General features: G+C 44.3%; 1 protein-coding gene across 3 annotated transcripts; it reads left to right on the top strand.

Moving 5' to 3' along the window:
* The first annotated feature begins 1,292 nt into the window (after positions 1-1,292).
* LOC310667602 (SUN domain-containing protein 3-like) lies at positions 1,293-24,976 on the top strand. 3 transcript variants are annotated; one of them, XM_083420319.1, is made up of 13 exons: positions 1,293-1,634; positions 5,168-5,262; positions 7,640-7,753; positions 8,168-8,252; positions 9,865-9,935; positions 14,015-14,070; positions 15,379-15,419; positions 17,221-17,380; positions 18,715-18,799; positions 19,477-19,592; positions 20,651-20,818; positions 22,170-22,259; positions 24,435-24,976. In XM_083420319.1, exons 1-13 carry the CDS (start codon positions 1,522-1,524, stop codon positions 24,561-24,563), a joined length of 1,323 nt encoding a protein of 440 aa, XP_083276445.1. In that variant the 5' UTR covers positions 1,293-1,521; the 3' UTR covers positions 24,564-24,976. The 3 variants fall into 3 exon arrangements, 2 of the variants coding, with proteins under 2 accessions (XP_083276445.1, XP_083276446.1); XR_014506322.1 differs by lacking the exon at positions 24,435-24,976 and having other exon boundaries at positions 1,313-1,634; positions 20,655-20,818; XM_083420320.1 differs by lacking the exons at positions 1,293-1,634; positions 5,168-5,262; positions 7,640-7,753; positions 8,168-8,252 and adding an exon at positions 9,636-9,719.
* The last annotated feature ends 784 nt before the right edge of the window (positions 24,977-25,760 follow it).

Here is a 25,760-nt window from a genome sequence, read left to right as displayed (position 1 = left end):
TACAGGGTTATAAAGACGCCTGAGAAACAGTTCCTATTCAAATGTGATTTTGGTTTTAAACGCAGTGTAAGGTAGTCTCTATGGGAGTATATTGTATTCAGTTATGGGGTATCAGAGTTTTTAGGGGCTAACAAGGCTGGGATAGCTGGGATAGCAGACTTGTTGGTTTTTGAATGTCTGATGTAGATTTTTTTCAGTTTTTTTGTTCTGTATGGGACAATGACAATAAAGATTATCGTATCGGAAGACCTTTTGAAAAACAATGTACTGTTAACTTTCTTTTATTTAGCAGAACGCCTATGCTGTTTGGTTGTAGGAAAACCTCTAAGCAGCTTACAAATGTATATAATGAAACATTGAATTTCTCAATTGGAAACAGTTAAGAAAACATTCCAGAGAGGATTAACAGTAGCTGAAAAGAGAGAAAACACATGTAACTTCTACATGTCTAGATAGGCTTGGACAAACGAAAAATCTTTCAAGGAGGCACCAAAAATAATACAACAAAGACACCAGCTTAATGTCAGCAGGCAAGGAACTTGAAAGTGCAGGTGCTGCCTCAATAAAAACCCGATTTCTTACAAGTATGGAATGAGTATTATGGGACACCTATAACCAGTGCTTTTTTCTGGGGGTACACATACCCCTAAACATTTTGTGTATCTTTGTACTTTTGTCCATTTACTGTATTTATTTGAACTATAAAATGGTGGTTTCCTAAGTACCCCTAAACATATTTTTTTAAGAAAAAAAGCACTGCCTATAACGGAATATATATATTTGAAAATATTTGCATTAACAATTTTTTAACGTGACTTCACTATCGCTTACAACCAACTTCGGATCTAAGTTGTCAAGAGGAGTATGATGGATTACCCCATAGTGAGATTCATGTGAAACCATGCTTTTAAGAGAGCTAAACAACAACAACAATTTATTTATACCCCACCTATCCAGCTGGGTTACCCAAGCCACTCTGGGCAGCTTCCAAAAACATATTAAAACTCAATAAATCTTCAAACATTAAAAACATCCCAATACAGGGCTGCCTTCAGATGTCTTCTAAAAGCTGTGTAGTTGTTTATCTCCTTGACATCTGATGGGGGGGGGGTTCCACAGGGCGGGCGCCAGTACCAAGAAGGCCCTCTGCCTGGATTCGTTCTAACAAGACTTCTACACCTCAAGTTATCGAGCCCTAAGGATTCCAGGAGCCATTATTTATGGATCTCACCCAGTCAATCTAATCCTAAGTCGTTCGCCATTATGATGTCACGAAGCCATCTCACCGCAGAGTTCCTATTATGACATCACCTACTGGACGCCTGGCAGATAATCTCCACATACTTCAGAAGTGCATTGGAAAGACAGAATGGCTGCCACTTTGACGATGACTTATTAAAAGAGGTCCTCCCTTTGGTTGTGTGTGCAATTTTGGCGGGTGTGGGTTTTCGGTGTCCATGATACAGTGGGAAGAATCCAACAGATTTGTCTCAGAATACATCCAATCGTCCCTTCTCAACAATGAACGGAAAGCGGTCTGTGCGGAGAGGTTTGGAGCAACCAACACAAGGCTTTCAGGATAACCCAAATATTTCCAGTGGGCCAACAGGATCTAGTGGAACGCAGTCAAACAGGTAGAGCAATATTGTGTGTATTTGTATCCTGGTAAAGTAACAGGATAGGGACACGGGTGGCGCTGTGGATTAAACCACAGAGCCTAGGACTTGCCGATCAGAAGGTTGGCGGTTCAAATCCCCGCGACGGGGTGAGCTCCCGTTGCTCAGTCCCTGCTCCTGCCAACCTAGCAGTTCAAAAGCACGTCAAAGTGCAAATAGATAAATAGGTACCGCAACGGCGGGAATGTAAACGGCATTTCCGTGCGCTGCTCTGGTTCGCCAGAAGCAGCTTAGTCATGCCGGCCACATGACCTGGAAGCTGTACGCCGGCTTCCTCAGCCAATAAAGTGAGATGAGCGCCGCAACCCCAGAGTCGGTCACAACTGGACCTAACAGTCAGGGGTCTCTTTACCTTTAAAGTATCAGGATAAAAAACATGGGGGGAAAGGACACATAAGAGAACGCTTAGGTTTATAACTTTAATATTGCCAGAGGGTACCTTCAGACCGGGTGGCGCTGTGGTCTAAACCACTGAGCCTCTTGGGCTTGCAGATCAGAAGGTTGGCGGTTCGAATCCCAATGATGGGGTGAGCTCCCATTGCTGTGTCCCAGCTCCTGCCAACCTAGCAGTTCAAAAGCACACCAGTGCAAGTAGATAAATAGGTACCACCTTGTCAGGAAGGTAAATGGCATTTCCGTGCGTTCTGGTTTCCTTCACAGTGTCCCGTTGCACCAGAAGCAGTTTAGTCATGCTAGTCGCATGACCCAGAAAGCTGTCTGTGGACAAATGCTGGCTCCCTCGGCAAAATTGAAAGCAAATTTGACTGCCGCAACCCCATGGTCGCCTTTGACTGGACATAACCGTCCAGGGGTCCTTTACCTCATTTACCTTTACCTTTTACCTCAGACTGTCAATATTTTCCAGGTGAGGTTAAAGTGCATACCATGGCATTTCAGTTTGTGCAGTTCAAGTAAATTAAAGTGCTCTGTTACTGTACCTCAACAAATTCCCTTGTTTGAGACATGCCACATATTTAACACTTTGAGCTCATGTGAGATATTTCATGTTCCTGCCGATAATATGCATAATTCTTTTTTGTTTGTAGTCACAGTGATTTCTCTAAGGCTCCAATTAGAGTGTCTGGATGTAAAAGTAGACAGAGCTCCTACACCTATAATGAACTAATTAATGAATTACATTTCTATCCCTACTCACAACAATCCTGTGAAGTAAAGTTATGTTTCCTTTTCCGCAAGGGAAGCTCCACAAAGCGTTTCCCAAATGGGAAGTTAACGTTTTGCAAGTTATTACAGATATCAAACTAGACTGCGAATTTCTTCACGAAGGATGCCGGTGTGGCCTTCCCATCCAATATACCTTTATTTACTGTACGTTCACTATGGGCATTGCAGGCGGGATTCAACTAAGTTGTTGCGTGTGTGCTATGAGCTCCATTCACGCAATGGGACTTGCCCCTGCAACCCTTCAGTCTGTTCTGACTGTGGCAACCCAGTCAGATGGACGGGGTACAAATAATAAAATAATAATAATAATTGGAGGAAACCTCCAAACAGGTTTAGGGGACACACAAAGTGGGGGGGGGGTTTATTGCACAAGTCGAGCTTGTTTCCCACTTTGTGCTTTGCTGTTGAAATATACTCGGAGTCAAGTGTGGATTTCATGCTCTTTATTCAGTTCATAGTAGTGAGGAGGAATGGAAGTTCCCCCAAAATGTCTGCTTTATATACATTCTTTACACAATGGGCCCCACGTGATTGGCTAATTCCGGGATTCTCCTGTAGGCCAATCAGGTTGCGGATTGACTTCCACCTGGAGTTGGATTGGGTGGCTCCTGAGGACCAATCAGCCTGCTACATTCTGAATCCTATTGTTCTAGGACCAATCAGACTGCTGCAATTTGGATCCTATTCAACTCAGTACATAACAGCTGTATTCTACTTCTGGTATGCAGCACTGACTGCTGCAGAGAGAAGACGAGATCCATATCTGGGGAGTTTATCTAATACGGCATCTGTCAAACTTTTCAGTGGCTGGCTTTTATTTTGTTTTGTTTTTTCTTTTGTTCTAGTCTATTAATTAGGATGAGAACATGGGTTACATACACATGGCGTTCTCTGTATCTTGCAGAATCTTCTTAAGACAAACCTTCCCCACACCACGTCTGTCACAATGTGCAATGTCAATTTCCATGTGACTCCCATGTGACCAGTTCCTGGCTACAGTTAAATCATCATCATAATTTTATTATTTATACCCCGTCCATCTGGCTGGGTTGCCCCAGCCACAATGGGCCACTTCCAACACATATAAAAACATCAACAAACATCAAACATTAAAAAACCTCCCAGTACAGGTGTCTTCTAAAAGTTGTATAATTATTTAACTGTTTAACGTCTGATGTGAGGGCACCACTGCTGAGAAGGCCCTCTGCCTGGTTCCCTGTAACTTCACCTCGCAATGAGGGAACGCCCAGAAGGTCCTCGGAGCTGGACCTCAAAATCCGGGCTGAATGATGGGGGTGGAGATGCTCTTTCAGGTATACTGGGCTGAGGCCATTTAGGGCTTTGAAGGTCAGCACCAACACTTTGAATGGTGCTCAGAAACGTACTGGGAGCCAGTGTAGATCCTTTAGGACCAGCATGAACAGCTGGAAATCCATCTGTTTTTGGAGACAATGGAGGAGGACATCTTTGGGGGTGAAGTCAAACATCTGGAAGGTTACAGTGGCTGCTGTAGTTGTAGAAACCAATACTGGAGAGACATGTTTTGTTGCAGCTGGAGCAGATGAAGGCGTCCGGTTGTGCTGCTGCAGATGCACAACAGGTTTTCTTCTCTCTGAGCTCCTTCCCAGCATTCATTTCTCCTCTGGTCACACACAAGATTCCTGGTGTCTACAAAGAGTGTGCCACACAACATCCAAAGAATTTGTAGGACATCTTTCCTTTCTTTTTCTGACAGAAGCATGTCCATGAAGGAATCTTAAACACACATCGTTTTGAAGCATAGCTGTCAAGCGTCCCTTATTTGGCGGGACAGTCCCTTATCCCAGCACCATGTCCCTCTGCTGTCCCTTATTGATGATATCCCTTAAGTTTCCTGGGTTTCAAAGGAAGCAGCTCCTCTCCCTCCCTCCTTGCCGGCCAGGGAGGAGGGAGGCTCCAACTGTGTTGCTTGGCTGCATTGCTCACCCAATAAGAAGTCTAAGAACGACTGGGGGGGGTAGAGTTTGCATGCCTTGTGGTGATCAAATCAGCTGTGTTGCCTGGGGACTTGCCTTTGCTCAGCGCTTCCCAGGGGAGAGGTGACGGTGGTTTTCCTTGAGGCTTGAGGCTTCGTTTGGCTGCTAGCTGGGCTTTCTGCCTTTGGCTCGGAGGGGCTCAGAAGTTGAACATACCTGTGCTGGGAAAATCCCTTATTTTGGCTGCTAATCCCTTATTTTCGAGGCTGCTGGTCCATTATTTTCAAATCTGTAAGTTGACAGCTATGTTTTGAAGAACGCTCAGATAATTTACAGCATTTCTTCTTTCAGCTGGTACTTGCGCAATTCCACAGGGAAATGCCCCAGAAACTCTACCTCAAGTGGTCAAACAACTTCAACTGCCGATGAGGGAGTAGAAACGGGGGGTAAGTTCCAAAAGGCATGCATTTATATGTTTTTATTTGGGGGGAATTTCATACCGTCAACATTAAGAAATAACATCACAAGGCAGCATAAAATCAACAAGAAAAATGCAATCCTAAAATGAATGTATAACATATCAGTAGATCTTATTAGTACATCAGCATAGCTGGATCTCCCCTTCGGGAAAGTCTAGGTAAACAGAGGCGTTTTAAGCAAGTACCTTAATGCCAGTACTGTAGGTGCCTGCCTGATGTCCGTAGGGTGAACATCCCAAAGCGCAGGTGCCACCACACTAAAGGCCCTGGCCTTAGTGGACATAAGACAAACCTCAGGAGTCTACAGCATGGCTAAGAGTGTCATTTCTGAGGATCCAAGGGCACAGGCAGAAGTATGCAAAATAATGTGGTCCTGGAGGTAACCTCGTCTGATTTGGGGATTTATATAACAGCAGCGTTATTGCAATACCTTCAATGTGGCATGGTAATAATAATAATAATAATAATAATAATAATATTTATACCCCGCCCACCATCTGGCTGGGTTTCTCCAGCCACTCTGGGCGGCTGGCTTCCAACAAAGATTAAAAATACATTAAAATGTCATACATTAAAAACTTCCCGGGGTATGGGCTGCCTTCAGATGTCTTCTGAAGGGCAGGTAGTTGTTTATCTCTTTGACATCTGATGGGAGGGTGTTCCACAGGGCGGGTGCCACTACCTAGAAGGCCCTCTGCCTGGTTCCCTTTAGCTTTGCTTCTCGCAGTAGGGAACCGCCAGAAGGCCCTCGACGCTGGACCTCAGCGTCCGGGCAGAACGATGAGGGTGGAGATACTCCTTCAGGTATACTGGGCTGAGGCCATTTAGGGCTTTAAAGGTCAACACCAACACTTTGAATTGGGTTCAGAAACGTACCGGGAGCCAATGCAGGTCTTTCAATGTAGGTCATAACCTTCTGGTTATGTGGTCTTGGCATATGAGCAGCCAGTTAAACTCTTTCAGTACAGTTAATATGGGCTTTGGATAGGCCACTCCATTCAATAGCTTTTTTGCCACTTCCTGCTCAAGCTGCAGCTTCTGGAACAACTGTCATGGACCAAGATTGCATTGCAGTAAACCAATTGGAAGGTCACCAATCCCTGGACTACCATAGCTAAGCTATCTTGATCCATTCCGCTTGTCTTCTTCCATCATCTGTCAGAGTGAACAAGGCCATTCAGTCTTGAAACCAGGTCCGGGCCCAGACTGGAATGGGTCTGAATAATCAGTATATTTCTGGAATGTCTGCAGTTGCTCCACTACCACTGTCTCTCCATCACTCCCCGCCCAAAAAAAAAAAACCCCAGGGTGTTTGCAACTGGTTGATAGCTATCACATAGCATTGGTTTCCGGTAGAGCTTCTTTAAGATTGGCAGTACTGTCTTCACTGTAAGGTTAATCACTTGTGTTGTGAGCGGTGGCTGGGGATAAAATGTTGTCTGAGACCCTCTACGCAACTTGATTAAATCCACTCTTCAAAGATTTATGGGACATGTTGAGCTGAGCTTGCACGTCGAACCATTCTCAAGTCTAGCTCAACATGTGCAAATCTCCGGAAAGACTTAACTTTGGTTAATTTCAGTACACACTCAGTCAGTTAGACACTGAGTTATATCGCTTACCCAACAACAGTTGTTTTAAGCAATCACAAAAAGAGCACAATCAAACAGCAAGATTCTAGGCTGCATCAAGAGAAGTCTAGTGTCCAGATCAACACCTTGGTCAGACCACACCTGGAATACTGTGTCCAGTTATGGGCACTGCAATTTAAGAAGGTTGTTGACAAACTGGAACGTGTGCAGAGGAGGGCAACCAAGATGATCAAGGGTCTAGAAACCAAGCGCTATGATGAACAGTTGAAGGAGCTGGGTATGTTTAGTCTGGAAAAGAGGAGACTGAGAGGAGATATGACAGCCATCTTCAAATATCTCAAGGGCTGTCACATGGAAGAGGGGAAATGGCTTGTTTTCTCCTGCTCTGGTGGGTAGAATTAGAACCAATAACTTCAAGTTACCAGAAAGAAGATTCTCACTAAACATCAGGAAGAACTATCTGACAGTAAGAGCTGTTGACAGTGGAACGGTTTCCCTTGGGAGGTCCTTGGAGGTCCTTTTTAAGCTGAGGTTGGATGGTCATCTGTCATGGATGCTTTAGCTGAGATTCCTACACCCTTGAGGTCCCTTCCAATTCTACAATTCTATGATTCTAAGCTTCCAAGAAACCAATGGGAGCAGAAGAAGCAACTGGTCCATTTTCCAGATGATGCACGTTTCAATTTTAGATGGGAACACTGAATCCTAGGTGTCACTGATGTCTGGCTAATGAGAGGATGTTCTTTTGGCAGGAGAGTCATCCAACAGAGGACAGATGAGGTTCACCAGAGAAGTTATTGGGAGAGAAAATAGCTGTGGCACCTTATCATCTGACTCGTCTTGCGTATCTCAGAAGAGTCTGCTAAGTATGTATCCAGTTGCATTTGCTTGACACTAAATGTGGGACTTCCCATACTTGCGTAACAAATCTCTTCCAGACTTTTGCTTCCGTACTGTCAGGAGACATGTTTTCTTTATACGCTATTTGTTACTTGTGTCGAAAATGGCAATGAAATATTCGGGAATAATGTTAACTTCCTTTACGGGTTATTTTAAGACTTACAGCTGGGATGAATGCATGTGAAGAGCTTTGCATACTAGAAAGTACTATACCAATGTTCAATACTCTCTGTATTATTATGGTTACTGCAAACTGGCCAAAAGTTGCATTTTCAAATGGGAGAATGAGCCCATATTCTCCCCACTGTTCATAGGTAATCAGATAACCAAAGCAAAAGCAATTCCTTAAATGCTTTGTGATTTTTCGCTCTACCCTGCAGGAGCGATATGTACCATTCCCAGCAGCATAATAGTTACTGTTATCTGCCTCCCAGAATTCCTCTGTAAAGCCTGTATCTGTTTAAGGTAAGCATCAATGCGCCGTTTTTCTTTCCCCCTTTTTAAAATAAGATTTTATTAAAAACCTTTTTGTTATGTACTGAAGTTCTCACCCTGGGCCAGCAGGGGGATACTGTTGATAGTTATGCAAATGAGTGACGTTCAGTGATTGGATAGTTTTAGAAAGTTGCTACATTTATGTTGTTCTGGAGCTCTATATAAGCAGGCTGACTGAGCCCTTCAGCTCAGTTCAGTTCTGGCCTCAGAATAAAGAAGAGCTCTTTGAAGAATCGCTGTGTCGTCTGATATGTTCGCCCACAACATAACACTTTTCATAATACAGTAAGTTATGCAGCTGCTTGATTCACGCTTAAGAGCATTTTGGAAGCTTGGTCTGGAACAAGAAATGGTTCTGGCATAAATCTTGCAAACTTCACTCAGTCAATGTTGTTGTTGTTTCATAATCTTCCGCAAGTCTCAAGGTTGTGGACAAGACAAAATCAGCTTAGAAGCAATTAAAAACACAGAAAGGAACAGCAACCAAATATTAAAACATTATAAAGTAGACACCCACGGCAGAGACAGCAGGTAAAGCTGGTCAGAACAAAAACAAAAACAAATGGATTCCTTTTCCCCAAGGAGAGTGCAGAGAACGGCTGCCTGTTCCTAATACCGAGTGAGATTCTTCATTGTTGTAGCTCTAAAGCAGGGGTCAGCAAACTTTTTCAGCAGGGGGCTAGTCCACTGTCCCTCAGACCTTGTGGGGAGCCGAACTATATTTTGAAAAAATAATAATGAATGAATTCCTATGCCCCACAAATAACCCAGAGATGCATTTTAAATAAAAGCACACATTCTACTCATGTAAAAACACGCTGATTCCCAGACCGTCCATAGGCTGGATTGAGAAGGTGATTGGGCTGGATCCGGCCCCCTGGCCTTAGGTTGCCTACCCACGCTCTAAAGAAAGGTTGCCATAAATCTGGAATTTCCTGGACCTGTCCAGGATTTAACTGTTGAAAATAAGAGTCCAGGGGGAGTTTTGGAAAACTGGCAAAATGTCCAGGATTTTGAGGTTGATTGCCTAAAGAAAGCTCAACAACTTTTGTCTCCCAAATTTTACTTCTGGTGATCCTATCTAAAGGTTTTATCCAATGCTAGCCCTGCTCAGGGGAGACTCATTGAAACAAATGGTCATAACTAACTAAGGTCCATTATTTCAATAGGTCTCATCTAAAAACTAAGTCATATACAGCCAGAGTCTCTTTGGTCTTCCTTCTGTGGAAGATCTTGTTGTACATAGCACAACAGGATGTGACATCATTGCACTGTGCACTTCCTTCATCTTACCTACCTGGCAGTGGGGGGGGGGACACAAGGTGTGGTGATGTCACATCAAGCATTGTCTTATACTAGACATTATTAGGAAGAGAAACATGAAGTAGCAGCAACTCCCGCAATGCCTATCAAATGATCAGAGGTGAATTCTTCCTGGTGAGTCCAGCAGCCATTCCTTTAAAGAGGGGAGCCAGCAGTGTCACAGAATCCCCATTCCATTTCTGTAGACTTTGCTGGATCTCAAAAGTTGTGTCATCATGATTATCAGCCTTTTGACAACACAGCCTTATTTCCTCTCCAGAGACCATTGCACTATGGCGAATTTCGCGAAGTCTCTGAAGTTCTTGTCTATAACAGTCCCAACCATTTGTGGTAAGTATTCGTAGGGTTCCGTTCTTAATTTTAGGTGAGACAAACCAAGTTTCACTCACCTGCTATTAGGGCTGGCCAATATATCAAATCTATCTCATCCAAAACTGGTTGGAAGTCCGTATCGTGAGATCTGTTTCAAAGGTTTTGACCGGGCGATATATCATGAATCGTGGTGTGTGTTTTATGCAAAAATCACAACGTGTGAAAAACCGTGAAACCAGCTAATGCTTCCATCCTTATTTCAGACATTGTGATATATCAGTACAGTGCTTATTTTCTAAAAAAAATGTTTAGGGGTACTCTCATTTTGACTCAAGAAAACCACCATTTTATAGTTCAAATCGGGGAAAATACGTAAATACAGCAAATGGACAAAAGTACAAAGATTCACAAAATGTTTAGGGGTATGCGTCCCCCTGTGTCCCCCCAGGAAAAAAGCACTGTATCAGTATATCACAGTGTTTTGCTGGCGATATATAAGGAAGTTGAAAATCAGATGATATCCATTTCAATAATTTTGAAATTTTGAGAATTCCAATGCAAATTGGTTTCCAATTTGTGAATATATCCAATGTGAATATACCCAATTCCCCCAGCCTCTCATTCTTTGTTATGGCAGGAATATTTAAATGCTGGTTTGCTATTATTCTGTTCCACAACTCTGTGTTAATTTTTTGGTTGCTGTGTGTTTGTATATATTTAAACATTCATAAATAATAATAATAATAATAATAATAATAATAATAAATTGAGCAGGTGTAGGGGTGAAGAAGATTAATCATCTTCTCTGGTCCAGAGATGCCTTCCATAATAATAGTAGCTCCTTGGCTCTCAAGTTTGGCATGGCTGGAACGTAGCCTACTGCACAAAAGTAAGGGTTGCATCCATTGCTTTGCCTGTTTTGGCATCTGGCTCCACTGGCCACTAGCATGTGGCCCCTGGAAGACTGTCCGTCAGCGACAGGCAGTAAAATTTTTCTTAGGGGAACTGTTAGGGCCAGAGACACCAGCTTGTGAGGGTGATGGGGGTCGGGACATCGTGTGTGTGATGTTCGGATGTTAGATGTGTGAGCATCGGGCCTCCCTCCCTAAGCCCAGCAGAAGCTTCTGGGGCTTTGAGAAGGAGACGCCTCTGACTGGGTGCTGGAACCCGCCTGCCACCTTCCCAAAGCCAGGTGGGCTCTGGAAAGGTGACAGGAGGGGTCTTGGGCTCATCGGAGCTTCGTTCATCCGGGTAGTAGCTTCCCAGGCTTTGGGAAGGAAGCACCAGGCTTTAATAAAGGTAAAGGGACTCCTGACCATTAGGTCCAGTGGTGACCGACTCTGGGGTTGTGGCGCTCATCTTGCTTTATGTTGGTACTAAAGGGTTAAGAGGTAACAAGTCGCTCTAATCACTGAGCAGCTGGAAGTCATTAAGCATCCAGGAATGTGAGTTAGTTTGTATAAAAAGTCAGTTCACCCGTGTGTTTTCCCCCGCCCCTCTTTTTGACCTGACTCGCAGACTCAGTTTGTGGCCACGGGCGTGTTTGCTGATATGAGTTAAGTTTAGAGTAAAGTTTTCTTTATGCCAGAGATAAAAGCATGTGTGCTTTACCGCCAGGGTTTTTCTTTTGTAAATAAAGTTTTTTTCCTGAGTTCCAAAGTGCTTGCTCCAGGATTCTTCATTGAAAGGTACTGACTCTCCTGCCTTCCTTCTACCGCCACACGAAATTCTCTGCTGAGATAAGATTTATGGCGTTGGAAGCGCACTGGACGTTTATTTAACATTAAACTAATTAAAGTTTAATGGAGACTTTATTGGCCGAGGGAGCCAGTGTTCAGCTTCCGGGTCATGTGGCCAGCATGACTAAGCCGCTTCTGGCGAACCAGAGCAGCGCACGGAAACGCCGTTTACCTTTCCGCCGGAGTGGTACCTATTTATCTACCTGCACTTTGACGTGCCTTCGAACTGCTAGGTTGGCAGGAGCTGGGACAGAGCAACGGGAGCTCACCCCGTCGCGGGGATTCGAACCGTCGACCTTCTGATCGGCAAGTCCTAGGCTCTGTGGTTTAGACCACAGCGCCACCTGGGTAGTAGCTTCCCAGGCTTTGGGAAGGAAGCACCAGGCTTTAATACTTGAATGCATATATGGTGGAATTGTTAGACATCAAAACAATTTTGGGAAACAATATATAATGAAATGAAAAAAAATGCTCAGATATTCATTTAGGAAAACATCAGAAGGTTTTCTGTTGGGAATAGTGCCAGGAAGTTTAAAGGAAGAGGACAAGACATTATATTTATACCCAACAGTAGCCGCAAGGCTATTGATTGTGAAAAATTAGAAAAGTGGTATACCACCGACAAAAACAGAGTGGTTTGCCAAATTATTGGAGTATTACAATATGTCCAAAACAATGGGAGAAATCGGAAGGATCTCAAAAAAGAATATAGGCAAGGACTATGTGTGAAAGAAATTAATAGAAATGGAAAGAAATTGCAATTGAGTAGATTGGAAGTCTAACACATGGTGGGGTGAGGGATGGTGGTGGGAAAAGGAAAGGGATTGAGTGTGGGCATGTATGAACATTTTTAAGGACTGTATGAAATTTATGTTTGTTTGTATATTCGTAATATGTATGTATAAATGTATTAATGTTGAATTATTTTAATAAAAACTAATAAATATTTTTTTTAAATGCTTGAATACTCCAATTTACTGAAAACATTTAGGGGACTAGCCCAGTCCCCATGGATCAATGGCCGCACACCACTGCTGTCCATGGCCGAATGTGGCCCTCAAGGAGGAAAAGCTTCCCCATCCGTGATCTCAACGAATTAACCTCCAGTAAATTGGGGCTAAAGGAAGGGTCTGCCTAAATTTGAAATTACAAAAGATGCGTTTTTGAATCGCTTAGGCTGCCTGCACATGTACACACGCCTCGCAAATAATCCTAAGTGTGGTAGTCTATTGGTGGGAATGGTAGCTCTGTAATGAGTAAACTACAATTTCCAGGATTCTGTGCTTCAGATTTGCTTCAGGTGTATAGTGTGTATGCAGCCTCTGTGGAAAGGCATCAAGTTTAGTTGGATGTGGGTGTGCATATGAGAAAATCCCAGTGTGGTTTTTCTACCATAAACACCATTGGCACTTATGAGATAATAACTATTGGCTATCAATAAATGGTCCCATCACCTCCTGGCAAATAGAAGGGGAAGAAATGGAGGCAGTGAGAGATTTTACTTTCTTGGGCTCCATGATAACTGCAGATGGTGACAGCAGTCACGAAATTAAAAGACGCCTGCTTCTTGGGAGAAAAGCAATGACAAACCTAGACAGCATCTTAAAAAGCAGAGACATCACCTTGCCAACAAAGGTCTATATAGTTAAAGCTATGGTTTTCCCAGTAGTGATGTATGGAAGTGAGAGCTGGACCATAAAGAAGGCTGATCGCCGAAGAATTGATGCTTTTGAATTATGGTGCTGGAGGAGACTCTTGAGAGTCCCATAAACTGCAAGGAGATCAAACCTATCCATTCTGAAGGAAATCAGCCCTGAGTGCTCACTGGAAGGACAGATCGTGAAGCTGAGGCTCCAATACTTTGGCCACCTCATGAGAAGAGAAGACTCCCTGGAAAAGACCCTGATGTTGGGAAAGATGGAGGGCACAAGGAGAAGGGGACGACAGAGGACGAGATGGTTGGATAGTGTTCTCGAAGCTACCAGCATGAGTCTGACCAAACTGCGGGAGGCAGTGGAAGACAGGAGTGCCTGGCGTGCTCTGGTCCATAGGATCATGAAGAGTCGGACATGACTAAACGACTAAACAACAACAACAACAACAATAAATAAATAAGAAAAGGAAATAAACAGCAATCTGACTTTTAGGAGACATCTGAAGGCAGCCCTGTTTAGGGAAGTTTTTAATGTTTGATGTTTTATCGTGTTTTCAGTATTCTGTTGGGAGCTGCCCAGAGTGGCTGGGGAAACCCAGCCAGATGAGCACAGTATAACTAAATTATTATTATTATTATTATTATTATTATTATTATTATTATTATTATTATTATCAATAAGTGTTTCTTGCTTATTTCTCTAGCCGCCATTTACTGCTCGTGTCTCTGCATGAGGCTTTCAGACGGCCTGTCATCAAAGGTGAGCATCTTTCTGTGCAGGAACATAAACTGAAGTTGGTCAAAGCGAGAAGCAGCTACTGTAGGTGCTTTCCTTTTTTTATAATAATTTTTATTAATTTTAACATATAAATTATAATACATACCACAAAACTTCACCACTTATACAATCTTTTTTTGGACTTCCATCAGCACCTCTGATAATCCACCGTTTTTATCACTTCTTATGCATTTCTTAAATTCATATTGCCTTAATTATCTTAACTAACCATCCTCCCCTTTATCCATTTTTGCAATAGTTCCAATAATTCACCTCACAAAACTTCTTGCAAACCTACAAACGTAGTCTGATCATCACAATTACTTTTCAAATAGTCTGTAGATTTACACCAGTCTTCTGTGAATTTCTGGTCCCGCAGATTTTGAATCCTTCCTGTTAGTTTGTCTAGTCCATTAATTTCAACCTCCATTCTTCTTTCGTCGGTAATTCTTCTTGCTTCCATTTTTGTGCCAATAATATTCTTGCTGCCGTCGTTGCATATAAAAACAGCTTACATTCTTTTCTATTTATATCAGTTCCTACAATGCCCAGTAAAAATGCTTCTGGTTTCTTTATAAATGTACATTTCAACATTTTTTTCATCTCGTTATATATCATTTCCCAGAAGCTTTTCACTTTTTCACATTCCCACCACATGTGATAAAATGTAGGTGCTTTCCTGGGCAAAGGTATAAAACTGGTGGGTTATGTATCTAGCAACTGGCACAAGGTAAAGCATGTTGAGTGGGGAGGAGGCCTAAACAAGATTTTGTTTAAACTATCGGCATGCCTTAAGGTGAAATGTTATGACTCCGGGTTCATAACATTTTTGACATCTAGGATGGAACACCTCTGAGAATGTGCAGAGTTTCTTCTCCCCACCCCCCATAAAGGGGAGGATTTAGGTAGGTGGCACTCATCCCATGAAATAATAAGAATAGTTTGCCCTGAAAGTAGGGTTGCCATATTTTGAACAGCAAAAAAGAGAACGCTATGACAATTCTCATTTTAAATACTCCTACTGTATGCAGCCTATAGAAGCTCTGATATATTTCTGAGGTGGGCAGAAGAGGAAAGCAATTCTTCAACCACCAGTTATGTCTATGTCTCATCCAGAAAGTACAGCCAGGGACATTGTGGCAAATTTTTAAAAATCCATCCGGACAGAAGTTTTAACTCTGAAAAAGAGGACGTGTCCTGGGAAAAGAGGACACATGGCAACCCCGCAAAGGCCCAAAGATATTATTAACGTTGAGGTGTGTCTGTTTGATTTTTTCCTTCTTTTTATAGGAGCTTACGCAACTGTATGAAACTGAGCTGAAATCTTTGTGGTAAGAGGGCTTTTCAGATAAGAATCTTTCTTAAATGCACTTGTTGCTAGGTTGGTCATTACTCCTTGTTGGAGCCTTGTGGGTGAATCTCTAGGCTGCTCTGAGGGAACACAGAATAAAATTCTCTCCGTATGTATTTCTGATTAAAAACAAAAATGGTTGAAATTATATACCTGGGTGTACCTCGGTGGGCTTAGCTTCAGAGCAGCCATAAAGAAGATTGCATACCCTACAAGCGTCCCGATTTTCCAGGGTCCGGAATTACGGAATCCTCTTTCTATGGAAAATAAAACCCCTGCACCCAATAAAGGAAACAGTCAATCCATTTCGAATTCTTTCAATGCAGTGCTTCAGCACCCAGCCACTTCTTAGGACAGGCATAGGCAAACTCGGCCCTCCAGATGTTTTGGGACTACAACTCCCATCATCCCTGACCACTGGTCCTGTTAGCTAGGGATGATGGGGGTTGTAGTCCCAAAACATCTGGAGGGCTGAGTTTGCCTATGCCTGTCTTAGGAAATGTGGGGAGTGTTGACTCCTTTAAATGGAGCCTCACACTTGTCTACTCAGAAGAAAGTCCCACTGTATTCCCTGGAGCTTACTCTCAGGTAACTGGGTCAAGACTGGGCAGCCTTACGCTGAGATCTGAAGCGTTTTTACTCAGAACTAATTCCTACTGAGTTCAATAGGATTTACTCTCTGGAAAGTTCCTGATCATGTTCACAGTTTCTTCTATTATTATTATTATTATTATTATTATTATTATTCCCCACCTTTTTCACTGACAGGGACTCAAGGCAGCTTACCACTAAAATTTTATTTCATTCCCTTTATCTGTTGAAGGTGTTGCTCACGATTCCTCCCCTCACACTTTTTTTCCCGTTTACGACAACGTGAGGCGGAGGGGTTGCATTGGCTCAAGGCGACCAATGTCAATGTGTATATGGCGTACATCTGTGCAGGAGATCAAACACAAGAGAAGCTTCCTGGTGCCCTATTTTCATCGGAGAAATGTTGGAGGGGTTGGAATAGGATGTCCCAGTCTGACCCTGAGAAATGCTGGAGGGGAGGGAATTGCGTTGCAAGACACACTTAGCAGGAAACTTGGCACCACATGACTTACCTGTACAGTGGTGCCCCGCAAGACGAATGTCTCGGAAGACGAAAAACCCGCTAGACAAAAGGGTTTTTCGTTTTCTGAGGTGCTTCGCAAGACGGATTTTCCAAAGGGCTTGCTTCGCTAGACGAAACAGCCCTGCCTCTCCTGTCATGGCGACGGTCGCACACTCGCTTCCCCGCTCCTTCGGCTCCCTCCCACCTTCCTGCTGACGGCTCCCCCGGCTCCCTCCCACCTTCTGGCCGACCTTCTGGCTGCCTCGCGCCACTGCCCACCGCCCTCGCATGCTCCCCTCAGGAGCCGTTGCCGCCAGCAGCCAGTGTTGCAGCCGGAGTCGCGCTCCTGAGCCCCGCCGCCCTCCAGCAGCCGCGTCACACGGTGTCCACAAGGCGCGGGTGAGTCCAAGGACCGGCTGCGGCAGCTGCCCTGCTTCTCCCCACCCCTCCCCGTCGTGGTGCTTCGCAAGACGAAAAAACTCACAGACCGAATTAATTTCGTCTTGCGAGGCACCACTGTATGTTAAAATTAGCCTTTGACCGATCATCCAGAAAAAGCCCTAATCTGCAGGTACCTGTTGATGGTTTCAATTACTATCGCATCGCAGCCGGTTGGAGAACCGGGTTCCTCCTGCTGGACAAGCAAATGATTCCTGATGTTTACATTGCTCCTATTTTTCATCTCAAGGAAGTCCCAGAATTTGCTCGAGGAACAAATCCATGAAATCCAGGGCCTTAAAAAGGAGACAGATCGCCTGCGTGCCGAAATCAACAGCATCAATGAAGGCATCCTGAAATCTGTGAAGGAAATCCTGGAGGAGAGCGATATCCCAGGAGAGAACAAAGATGTAAGATGCTGGAAAAGGCACCTCTCTGCTTTGCACTTCATACCCTCATTACAGGCTCGTCTTGCTGTTGTCATAACCTGGCAGCTTTAAAAACAAAACAAAGGGGAACAGTTAGCCTTGTTCCCTATCAAAAGTATATACCATATTTTTTGCTCTATAAGTCTCACTTTTTCCCTCCTCCGAAAACTAGGTGTGTCTTGTGGTCTGGTGTGTCTTACACGGTACATAAAAAAGCAAGCCCACTTATAAACACAGCCTCCTGTGAGGGCAATGGTTTCCATACCTGCTAAGTTCAGAGGAATCCCTGTCTGTTGCAGAGGATTCTGGGATGTATTCAAGGGTAGACGCTAATTTCACACAGGTCAGCCTGTTGGGCATCGCTGTCATTCCATGCAAACTGAGAGTGTGCCCCAGAATAGTGGGAGGGTTGCATGGTGTATACCCTTTTACTGCTTTTAAAAGAAAGCTCAACACTGGAAATATACCATATTTTTTGCTCTATAAGACTCACTTTTTCCCTCCTAAAAAGTAAGGAGAAATGTGTGTGCGTCTTATGGAGTGAATGCAGGCTGCACAGCTATCCCAGAAGCCAGAACAGCAAGAGGGATCACTGCTTTTGCTGCACAGCGATCCCTCTTGTTGTTCTGGCTTCAGAGATTCAGAATATTTTTTTCTTGTTTTCCTCCTCCAAAAACTAGGTGCGTCTTATAGTCTGGTGCGTCTTATAGAGCAAAAAATACGGTAGCTTTCACACACATACTGCGGTGCTTGGCTATGTATACATTGTCGCTGTTTATATGAAAGTTAATTTGTTAACGGATTAAGAAATACCAGAAGATGTCTGGATTTTGCCTTCAAGGTCTTAAGGTATGAGAGATTCTTAACCACCCCTGCCCACCCCCTCCTGCCAATTCTCACCTGCCAGCGTCATCCCTATGTTCACATTCCCTGCCATTCCAGCAAATCTTAACATTGGAGTTAGGGCCATGTGTTTGCTGAGATAATATCTTAGGATTGCCATACATCCGGACATAGCTGGAATACTGCAGTCGGAAGCAGTGTCTGGGTGAAAATCGCTTAAATGTCCGGGAAAATCCTAAAACAAAGCTAAAGAACTTTTGTGTCTGGATTTTCACTTTTTGAAATATGGCAACCCTATCATATCTTGCTTTGCCATATAAGCGCATGATGCGCATTTGTCCATATTCATGCAACTGCTGCACGTAGAGCCTTAAGCTGCATTGTTCAAACTCCTTGGATAATTCATGTGTTGCGATGCATGCCTGTGACTCTGCCCTGAGGTCTCCCTGATCGGGTCTTTCTCTCTTTCACAGCAAGTGCTCACAACAATCAACTTGGCTTTTAAGAAGATTTATGAAGATCATGTGCAAATGGCTGATTGGGCTCAGAAAACAATAGGTAACAATAGACTATGCTCTTTTCTTATTACCTGAATAAATGAAGCTACTTCCCCCTGCCTTTTAGGGCTGAGCAAATGAAACCCATTAAGACTGTTGCCCAAAATACTTAGGTAAAGGTAAAGGGACCCCTGACCGTTAGGTCCAGTCTTGGACAACTCTGGGATTGCGGGGCTCATCTCACTTTATTGGCCAAGGGAGCCGGCATACAGCTTCCGGGTCATGTGGCCAGCAGGACTAAGCTGCTTTGGCGAACCAGAGCAGCGCACGGAAACACCATTTACCTTCCCGCCAGAGCGGTACCTATTTATCTACTTGCACTTTGCCGTGCTTTTGAACTGCTAAGTTGGCAGGAGCAGGGACCAAGCAACTGGAGCTCACCCCGTTGCGGGGATTCAAACTGCCGACCTTCTGATTGGCAAGTTCTAGGCTCTATGGTTTAACCCACAGCGCTACCCGTGTCCCTATTCTGGGGGAGGTTTCCCAAAAAAATCTCAACAAATTGGGTTTGCAGGTGTCAGGAATTTTACTTTTTGATCCACCCAGACTCTCTTTATGTGGCAATGAGAAACTGTGCTATGGTCAGTGAAGCACAGATCGGATGGAAATTTAGGTCTTGTTGGTCAGTAGAGCTTGCTCTCTCTCTCTGTTAATTCTAATCTTTTTTTATCTCTATAGGAGCCACAATTGATAAAGACAGGACATCTAAGAGTTATGTACCTGAGAGTATGCAGAACTGCTGGTTTCAATGGCTTTTTGTGTCTTCAACAAATCCTCCTGATACTGTTCTGCAGGTACAGTAGACTACCTGTATTCTATCCCTGGTAGTACAGGTTTGGAGCAGTATTAGGATTCTTCAGTCATCCATTCTCCAAACTCTCATTTTCCTGCCTATCCTCCAGGTGTCCGTTTTCCAGGGACAGTCCTGGAATTACAGAAGCCATCCTAGTTTCTGATTTGATCCCAGTACGTTCCAGTTTTCCTTATTCCTCTACTCGAAGTCTCGGAGACTTATTTGGAACTAATCCCAGATAAATACAGACAACCGTTTTTTGTTTTTGTTTTTTATTAACAATTTCAACATAACATAATATCAGAACATATCTTCATTATTTCCCCCCTTCCCCCCACCTCCCCAACAAACCCTCCCCCCCAAAGACTGCCCTCAGCTCATCTCTGATTTCTCAACACATATTGTTCTCTGCATACTGTAAAATTGTATAAATCCTTATATTATCTATCTACTATATTAACCTTCAAAGGTTTGTGTATGTTTATGCAAAACTTGCCAAGGAGTCCAGTTCATTTTGCTGTCTTTTTAGATAATTTGTAAAAAGTTCCCATTCTCCTTTGAAGTCACAGTTGTCCTTATCTCATAGTTTGTATGTCAGTTTAGCCAGTTCTGCATAGTCCATCAATTTCTCTTGCCACTGTTCTTTTGTCGGGGTTTCCTCATTCTTCCATCCTTGTGCTACCAAGACTCTAATACAGACAACTGTTTATCAAGTTGTCATTGTTACTGTGTAGCTGCCCCATTCTTAAACCAGCCATTCACCTCCATGCCAAAACTTCCCTGTATCAGGAAGTTTTTAATATTTGACATTATGTTTTTATAGGTGTTGATAGCCACCCAGGGTGGTCTGGGGTATAAATAATAAAATTGTTGTTGTTGTTATTTTATTTGCCTCACTTGCATAGCAGGCCTAAACAGAAATTGTGGTAGGTCAATCACCAATGATCATCTGTACTCGGCCGCAGAAGTCAGTTTATATATATTGGACCCAAACTGCAACTATGCCTGGGATGGTGGCAGTATCATGTTTTAGTCACTTGAGTTGCTTCCTGTCTCTAGCCAGATGTTTATCCTGGAAACTGCTGGGCTTTCCGGGGTTCTGAGGGCCAAGTAGTAATTAAACTGCCAGAGAAAATCCAACCAACGGCCGTTACAGTTCAGCACATCTCTAAAGCTATCTCTCCCTCGGGAGGAGTCAACAGTGCCTTGAAGGACTTCTGGGTTTTTGTGAGTATTAATGTTCAACTCGGCATTGCGCTCCTCTCAGATAAAGCCGCAGAGCTGTAATTTCGGGCACTGGGAGGGCTACTCAGCAAGCCCAGATGCGTGGGCTGCTTCTCACGGACAGGGCTTGGGTTAAAGAGAACTAACACACATCACCATGTCAAGCTCAACCAGAACTGGGGAACACCCAAGGAGGCTGCCTCATGTTGAGTGAGAACACCAGTCTACGTAGCTCAGTAATGTCTACAGACTCCAGTAATGTCTACACATCAGTGGTGGCAGCTCTCCTGCGTTTGAAGTCCAGGTGGTGTAGAGTGGGGAGGCCGGGGGGCCATGGCCCTGGGTGCAAATTTCTGACAGGGCACAACCAGGCACCCCCACAACAGGCTCCCTCATTGAGGCCTGAGCCACGGGGAGGCAAGCTGCACCCAGGCAAGGCTCACTGCAAGGACAGGAGGGCGAGGTGACACAGCAGCGCTCCTTGCTTTGCGTTTCTCTGCCTTATCTCTGCTCCCAGGTTGGGGCTAGTTGGCAAGGAGAGACTCCCTTGATTAAATGCTGGCCGGCATTGTAGGGGCTGACTACTGTCCAGTCCACCGCAGGGTATAACACTTGCCCTGCCCCGGGCAGCAGCAACCCACGCTACGTCCACTTGAGGCAAGAGCCAGGCTCTGGTCTTGTCTGTATGGTTGCCTACATTCTGTCCATGTGTTTTTGCATGTCTGTCCTCTTAGCCTGCCAGGTTACTGGCCTCTTTATCATCTTGCCCTCCAGTTTGCCTGAATCCTTCCTCCAGCTCCTTTTTGATAGGGCGCCTTCAGCTAGATCAGGCGTGGGGGTTTTTGTAGAGCAAGCGCCACATTCTGTCACAGGCCACCCGAGGGCCACATGCCAGAGCAAAAGTAGGCAGAGAAGCAGGTGTGACTCTTAAGCTTTGTCCAGTAAAAGTTGGACGTTTCTACATATTCATATTCTTCCTTGATATACCACTTCATATTTCAACAGACATCTCTAAGCGGTTTATGTGCCACACGTTTCATCTTCCCATCCAGACACGGGAGAGGCACTGTCACAGTTCAATGACACAAGTCATCCAGGCAAAAGCACCCGAGGAGGCTGCAGTGCGGGGACATTGAGGGGTGGGGCCTGGGGATAGGGGGTGGGACCTGGGAAGAATCCCAGGGACCAGATGAAGAAGGCTAGAGAGACACATGTAACCATCATCCCTGGGCTTGACCCATGGACGTAATTAACTCTGCCTCTGGAGGGTGCCACCTTAATAAAGAATTGTTTTCCAGACCGCCCTTTCTGCCACTAATTTCAGCTCCCCGCTACTTCTGGCTTTCCATTTTAGGGGCTAGAGGATGAAACACGAGAAGAAACTCTACTGGGGAAATTCATGTATGATATTGAGAAAGAAGCCATTCAGACATTCCAACTGAAGGTACCCTAACTAATAATAATAATAATAATAATAATAATAATAATAATAATAATAATAATTTTGTACCCTGCCCATCTGACTGGGTTGCCCCAGCCACTCTAGGTGGCTTCCAGCATATATAAAAACATAGCAAAACATTAAACCTTAAAAAGCTTCCCGATACAGTTATACCTTGGAAGTCAAACGGAATCCATTCCAGAAGTCTGTGCTGTGCAGCACGGCTTCTGACTGGCCCCATCAGACATTTGGCTTCCAAAAATAGCTCACAAACTGGAAAAATAGCTCACAAACTCACTTCTGGGTTTGTGGTGTTTGGGAGCCAAAACATTAGAGAACTAAGCTGTTCAAAAACCAAGGTAAGACTGTACAGGGCTGCCTTCAGATGTTTCCTAAAAGTTATATAATTATTCAATTCCTTAACATCTGAAGGGTGTTCCACAGGGCGGTCACCACTACCGGGAAGGCCCTCTGCCTGGTTCCCCTGTAACCTCACTTCTCACAGGGAGGGAACCGCCAGAAGACCCTCGGAGCTGGGCCTCAGTGTCCGGGCTGAGCAATGGGGGTGGAGACACTCCTTCAGGTATAGTGGGCCAATGTAGATCTTTCAGGACTAAGCATGAGAGCAATGGGGTACCAAAATGGAAGAAGTCCACTTGCAATGGGCTGCTCCAAAAGCAGTGTTACGAGACAGCTCCTTGTGTACAGGACAGTTGCTCCACTGCTGTTATGTACTGAGTTGAATAGGATCCAAAATGCAGCAGTCTGATTGGTCCTAGAACAATAGGATCCAGAAAGCAGCAGTCTGATTGGTCCACAGGAGCCACCCAATCCAGCTCCAGGTGGAAGTGAATCCACAAACTGATTGGCCAACAGGAGAATCCCGGAATTAGCCAATCTCGTGGGGCCCATTGTGTAAATAATGTATATGAAGCAGACATTCTGGGGGAACTTCCATTCCTCCTCACCACTATAAGCTGAATAAAGACCATGAAATCCACTCTCGACTCCGTGTATATTTCAGCTGCCTTCTTCTAGGGATTGGGTCCCTTTGCCAGATCTTCACAGCTCTCTACCTGAATGCCCTGTTGGTACTTCATCAGCATGAAAGAACTGACAAATTAGACGGCAGGGACCAAAACAAAAGGCAACTCCTGTTAGCATCAATGGGAAGACCGGAGTTGCTTCTCATATACAGATTAAAATATGTGTGGGTGCATTACTCCAGTCTAATTTGAATGGAGGGGGGAGTGGATTAGCAGCTAAATAATGCTCAGGTGTGGACAAGCCTTTGCCTCCCAGTCATCTTACATAAATGGGGTGTGTGGATGGCCGGTATGGCAAAGTACAGTAGAAGGAGAGACTTTGTCTGTGTGGGCAACCTTGCGTAGAGGACCTGTACCACTATTTATTGCAATGCCTGCTATATATAGAACCAAGAGACCAATTTATAAAACCCCTCCTTACGAATGGAACACACTCGAACAGGGCAGAAAGAGTGAAATGGCTGCTGAGTGATACTAATGACTTCGTAACTTATAAAGTAGCACTATATGTGTTGGCCACTAAGAAGATCAGGAGAAAGGAACTAGACAAAATCGCGGTCAATTGCAAAGGTGATTTGGACATTTAAGCTGGCACATTCTATCTGAGAACCCCCTGCTATTCTCTTTTGGTTTCCTTTGTGAATGATGGCATGGCCTTTGGCTAGTGCAATAAAGCTGGTGATGATGATGATGAATGGGGTGTGTGCCCTGAACTCTCCCCCTGTGAAGTTGGGCTCTCCTTGGGAGATTAAAAAAATACCGTACTTTTTGCTCTATAAGACTCACTTTTTCCCTCCTGAAAAGTAAGGGGAAATGTGTGTGCGTCTTATGGAGCGAATGCAGGCTGCACAGCTATCCCAGAAGCCAGAACAGCAAGAGGGATTGCTGCTTTGACTGTGCAGCGATCCCTCTTGCTGTTCTGGCTTCTGAGATTCAGAATATTTTTTTTCTTGTTTTCCTCCTCCAAAAACTAGGTGCATCTTGTGGTCTGGTGCGTCTTATAGAGCAAAAAATACGGTAAATAAATCTGCTAGAACAATTTGAGATGATGACAAAAGTACTGGTGAAGCACAGCAGAGTTTTACACATTTGATTCCGTTTGTTCTTTCTCTTCTCATCCTCTACATTTCAGAACGAGCATTTAAAACAGTTTCTGCATATAAAATTCAAGGTGCTGAGCAATTGGGGCAACCCAGAGTTCACCTGTATTTATCGACTCCGGGTGCATGGGAAGATGGTCCGTTCCTCGCCCATCGGATGAAGGCAGGGGGTGAAAAATCTTGCAAGATGAATAAAAGGAAAGAAAACAGGAGTACCAACGCCCATCGTACTGAGCAAACTGTAAAGAGCACTCGCAGCTCACTCTGACTTTTTCCTAGGGGAGGGTGGAGAGGGAAGTTAGGAGGGGGAGGAAGGGAAGAATCCTAATTATGCCAAGATATTTAAAGTCTGACAGGTGTTCATGATGGAAGGACCCAATCTGTGGTCTGCCCAAGAAACCAAGACAAGAATGACAGGGGAAATTTCAGATGATCAATGCAAAGTCGCGGCACTGGCAAACTGATCTTAAGTCACATGAATATTTTTGATCCTGTCCAGTTTTCTGTGGAAAGGGGGGGGGGGAAATAGTTATGAAAGTAGGCAATCTCCCAATAAAGATTTCTGTCTAGACTGGATTGTGTAGAGGGAAGTGAAAGGGTGCCTCTGATTTATGCGATATTTTGCTTTGAGTTAAGCTGTTCCAAGAGCTGTCTTCCATGGACTGTGCTGTGGCTGTGTTCTAGAATGTCCTTCCTTCTTTTAGGTGGCTTTCTAGAGACTAGGGAATTTGCTTCATGTCAAATACATCCCGAGTCCGATCTGCAAAATGTACGTCACTTACTGTGAAATCCTATGCATGTCTACTCAGTAGTAGTAAGTCCCCAACTGAACTTACTGCATGTGCAGAGGAGGGTGAGCAAGATTCTAAAAGATTTGGAAACCAAGCCTTATGAGAAATGGTCAAGGGAGCTGGGTATGTTTAGCATGGATAGGAGGAGACTGAGAGGAGATATGATAAAGGTAAAGGGACCCCTGACCGTTAGATCCAGTCGTGGCCGACTCTGGGGTTGCGGTGCTCATCTCGGTTTACTGGCCGAGGGAGCAGGCATGCAGCTTCCGGGTCATGTGGCCAGCATGACTAAGCCGCTTCTGGCGAACCAGAGCAGCGCACGGAAACACCGTTTACCTTCCCACTGGAGCGGTACCTATTTATCTACTTGCACTTTGATGTGCTTTCGAACTGCTAGGTTGGCAGGAGCAGGGACCGAGCAATGGGAACTTACCCCGTCGCAGGGATTCAAACCGCCGACCTTCTGATCGGCAAGCCCTAGGCTCTGTGGTTTAACCCATCCTCAAATATCTCAAGGGCTGTCATGCGGAAGATGGAGCAAGCTTGTTTTCTCCTGCTCTGGAAGGG

Source organism: Podarcis tiliguerta, assembly GCF_965153285.1.
Source record: "Podarcis tiliguerta genome assembly, chromosome: 17".
Classification (NCBI taxonomy): domain Eukaryota; kingdom Metazoa; phylum Chordata; class Lepidosauria; order Squamata; family Lacertidae; genus Podarcis; species Podarcis tiliguerta.
Note: the sequence above shows the minus strand (reverse complement) of the source record. Positions and strands in the feature narration are given on the sequence as shown.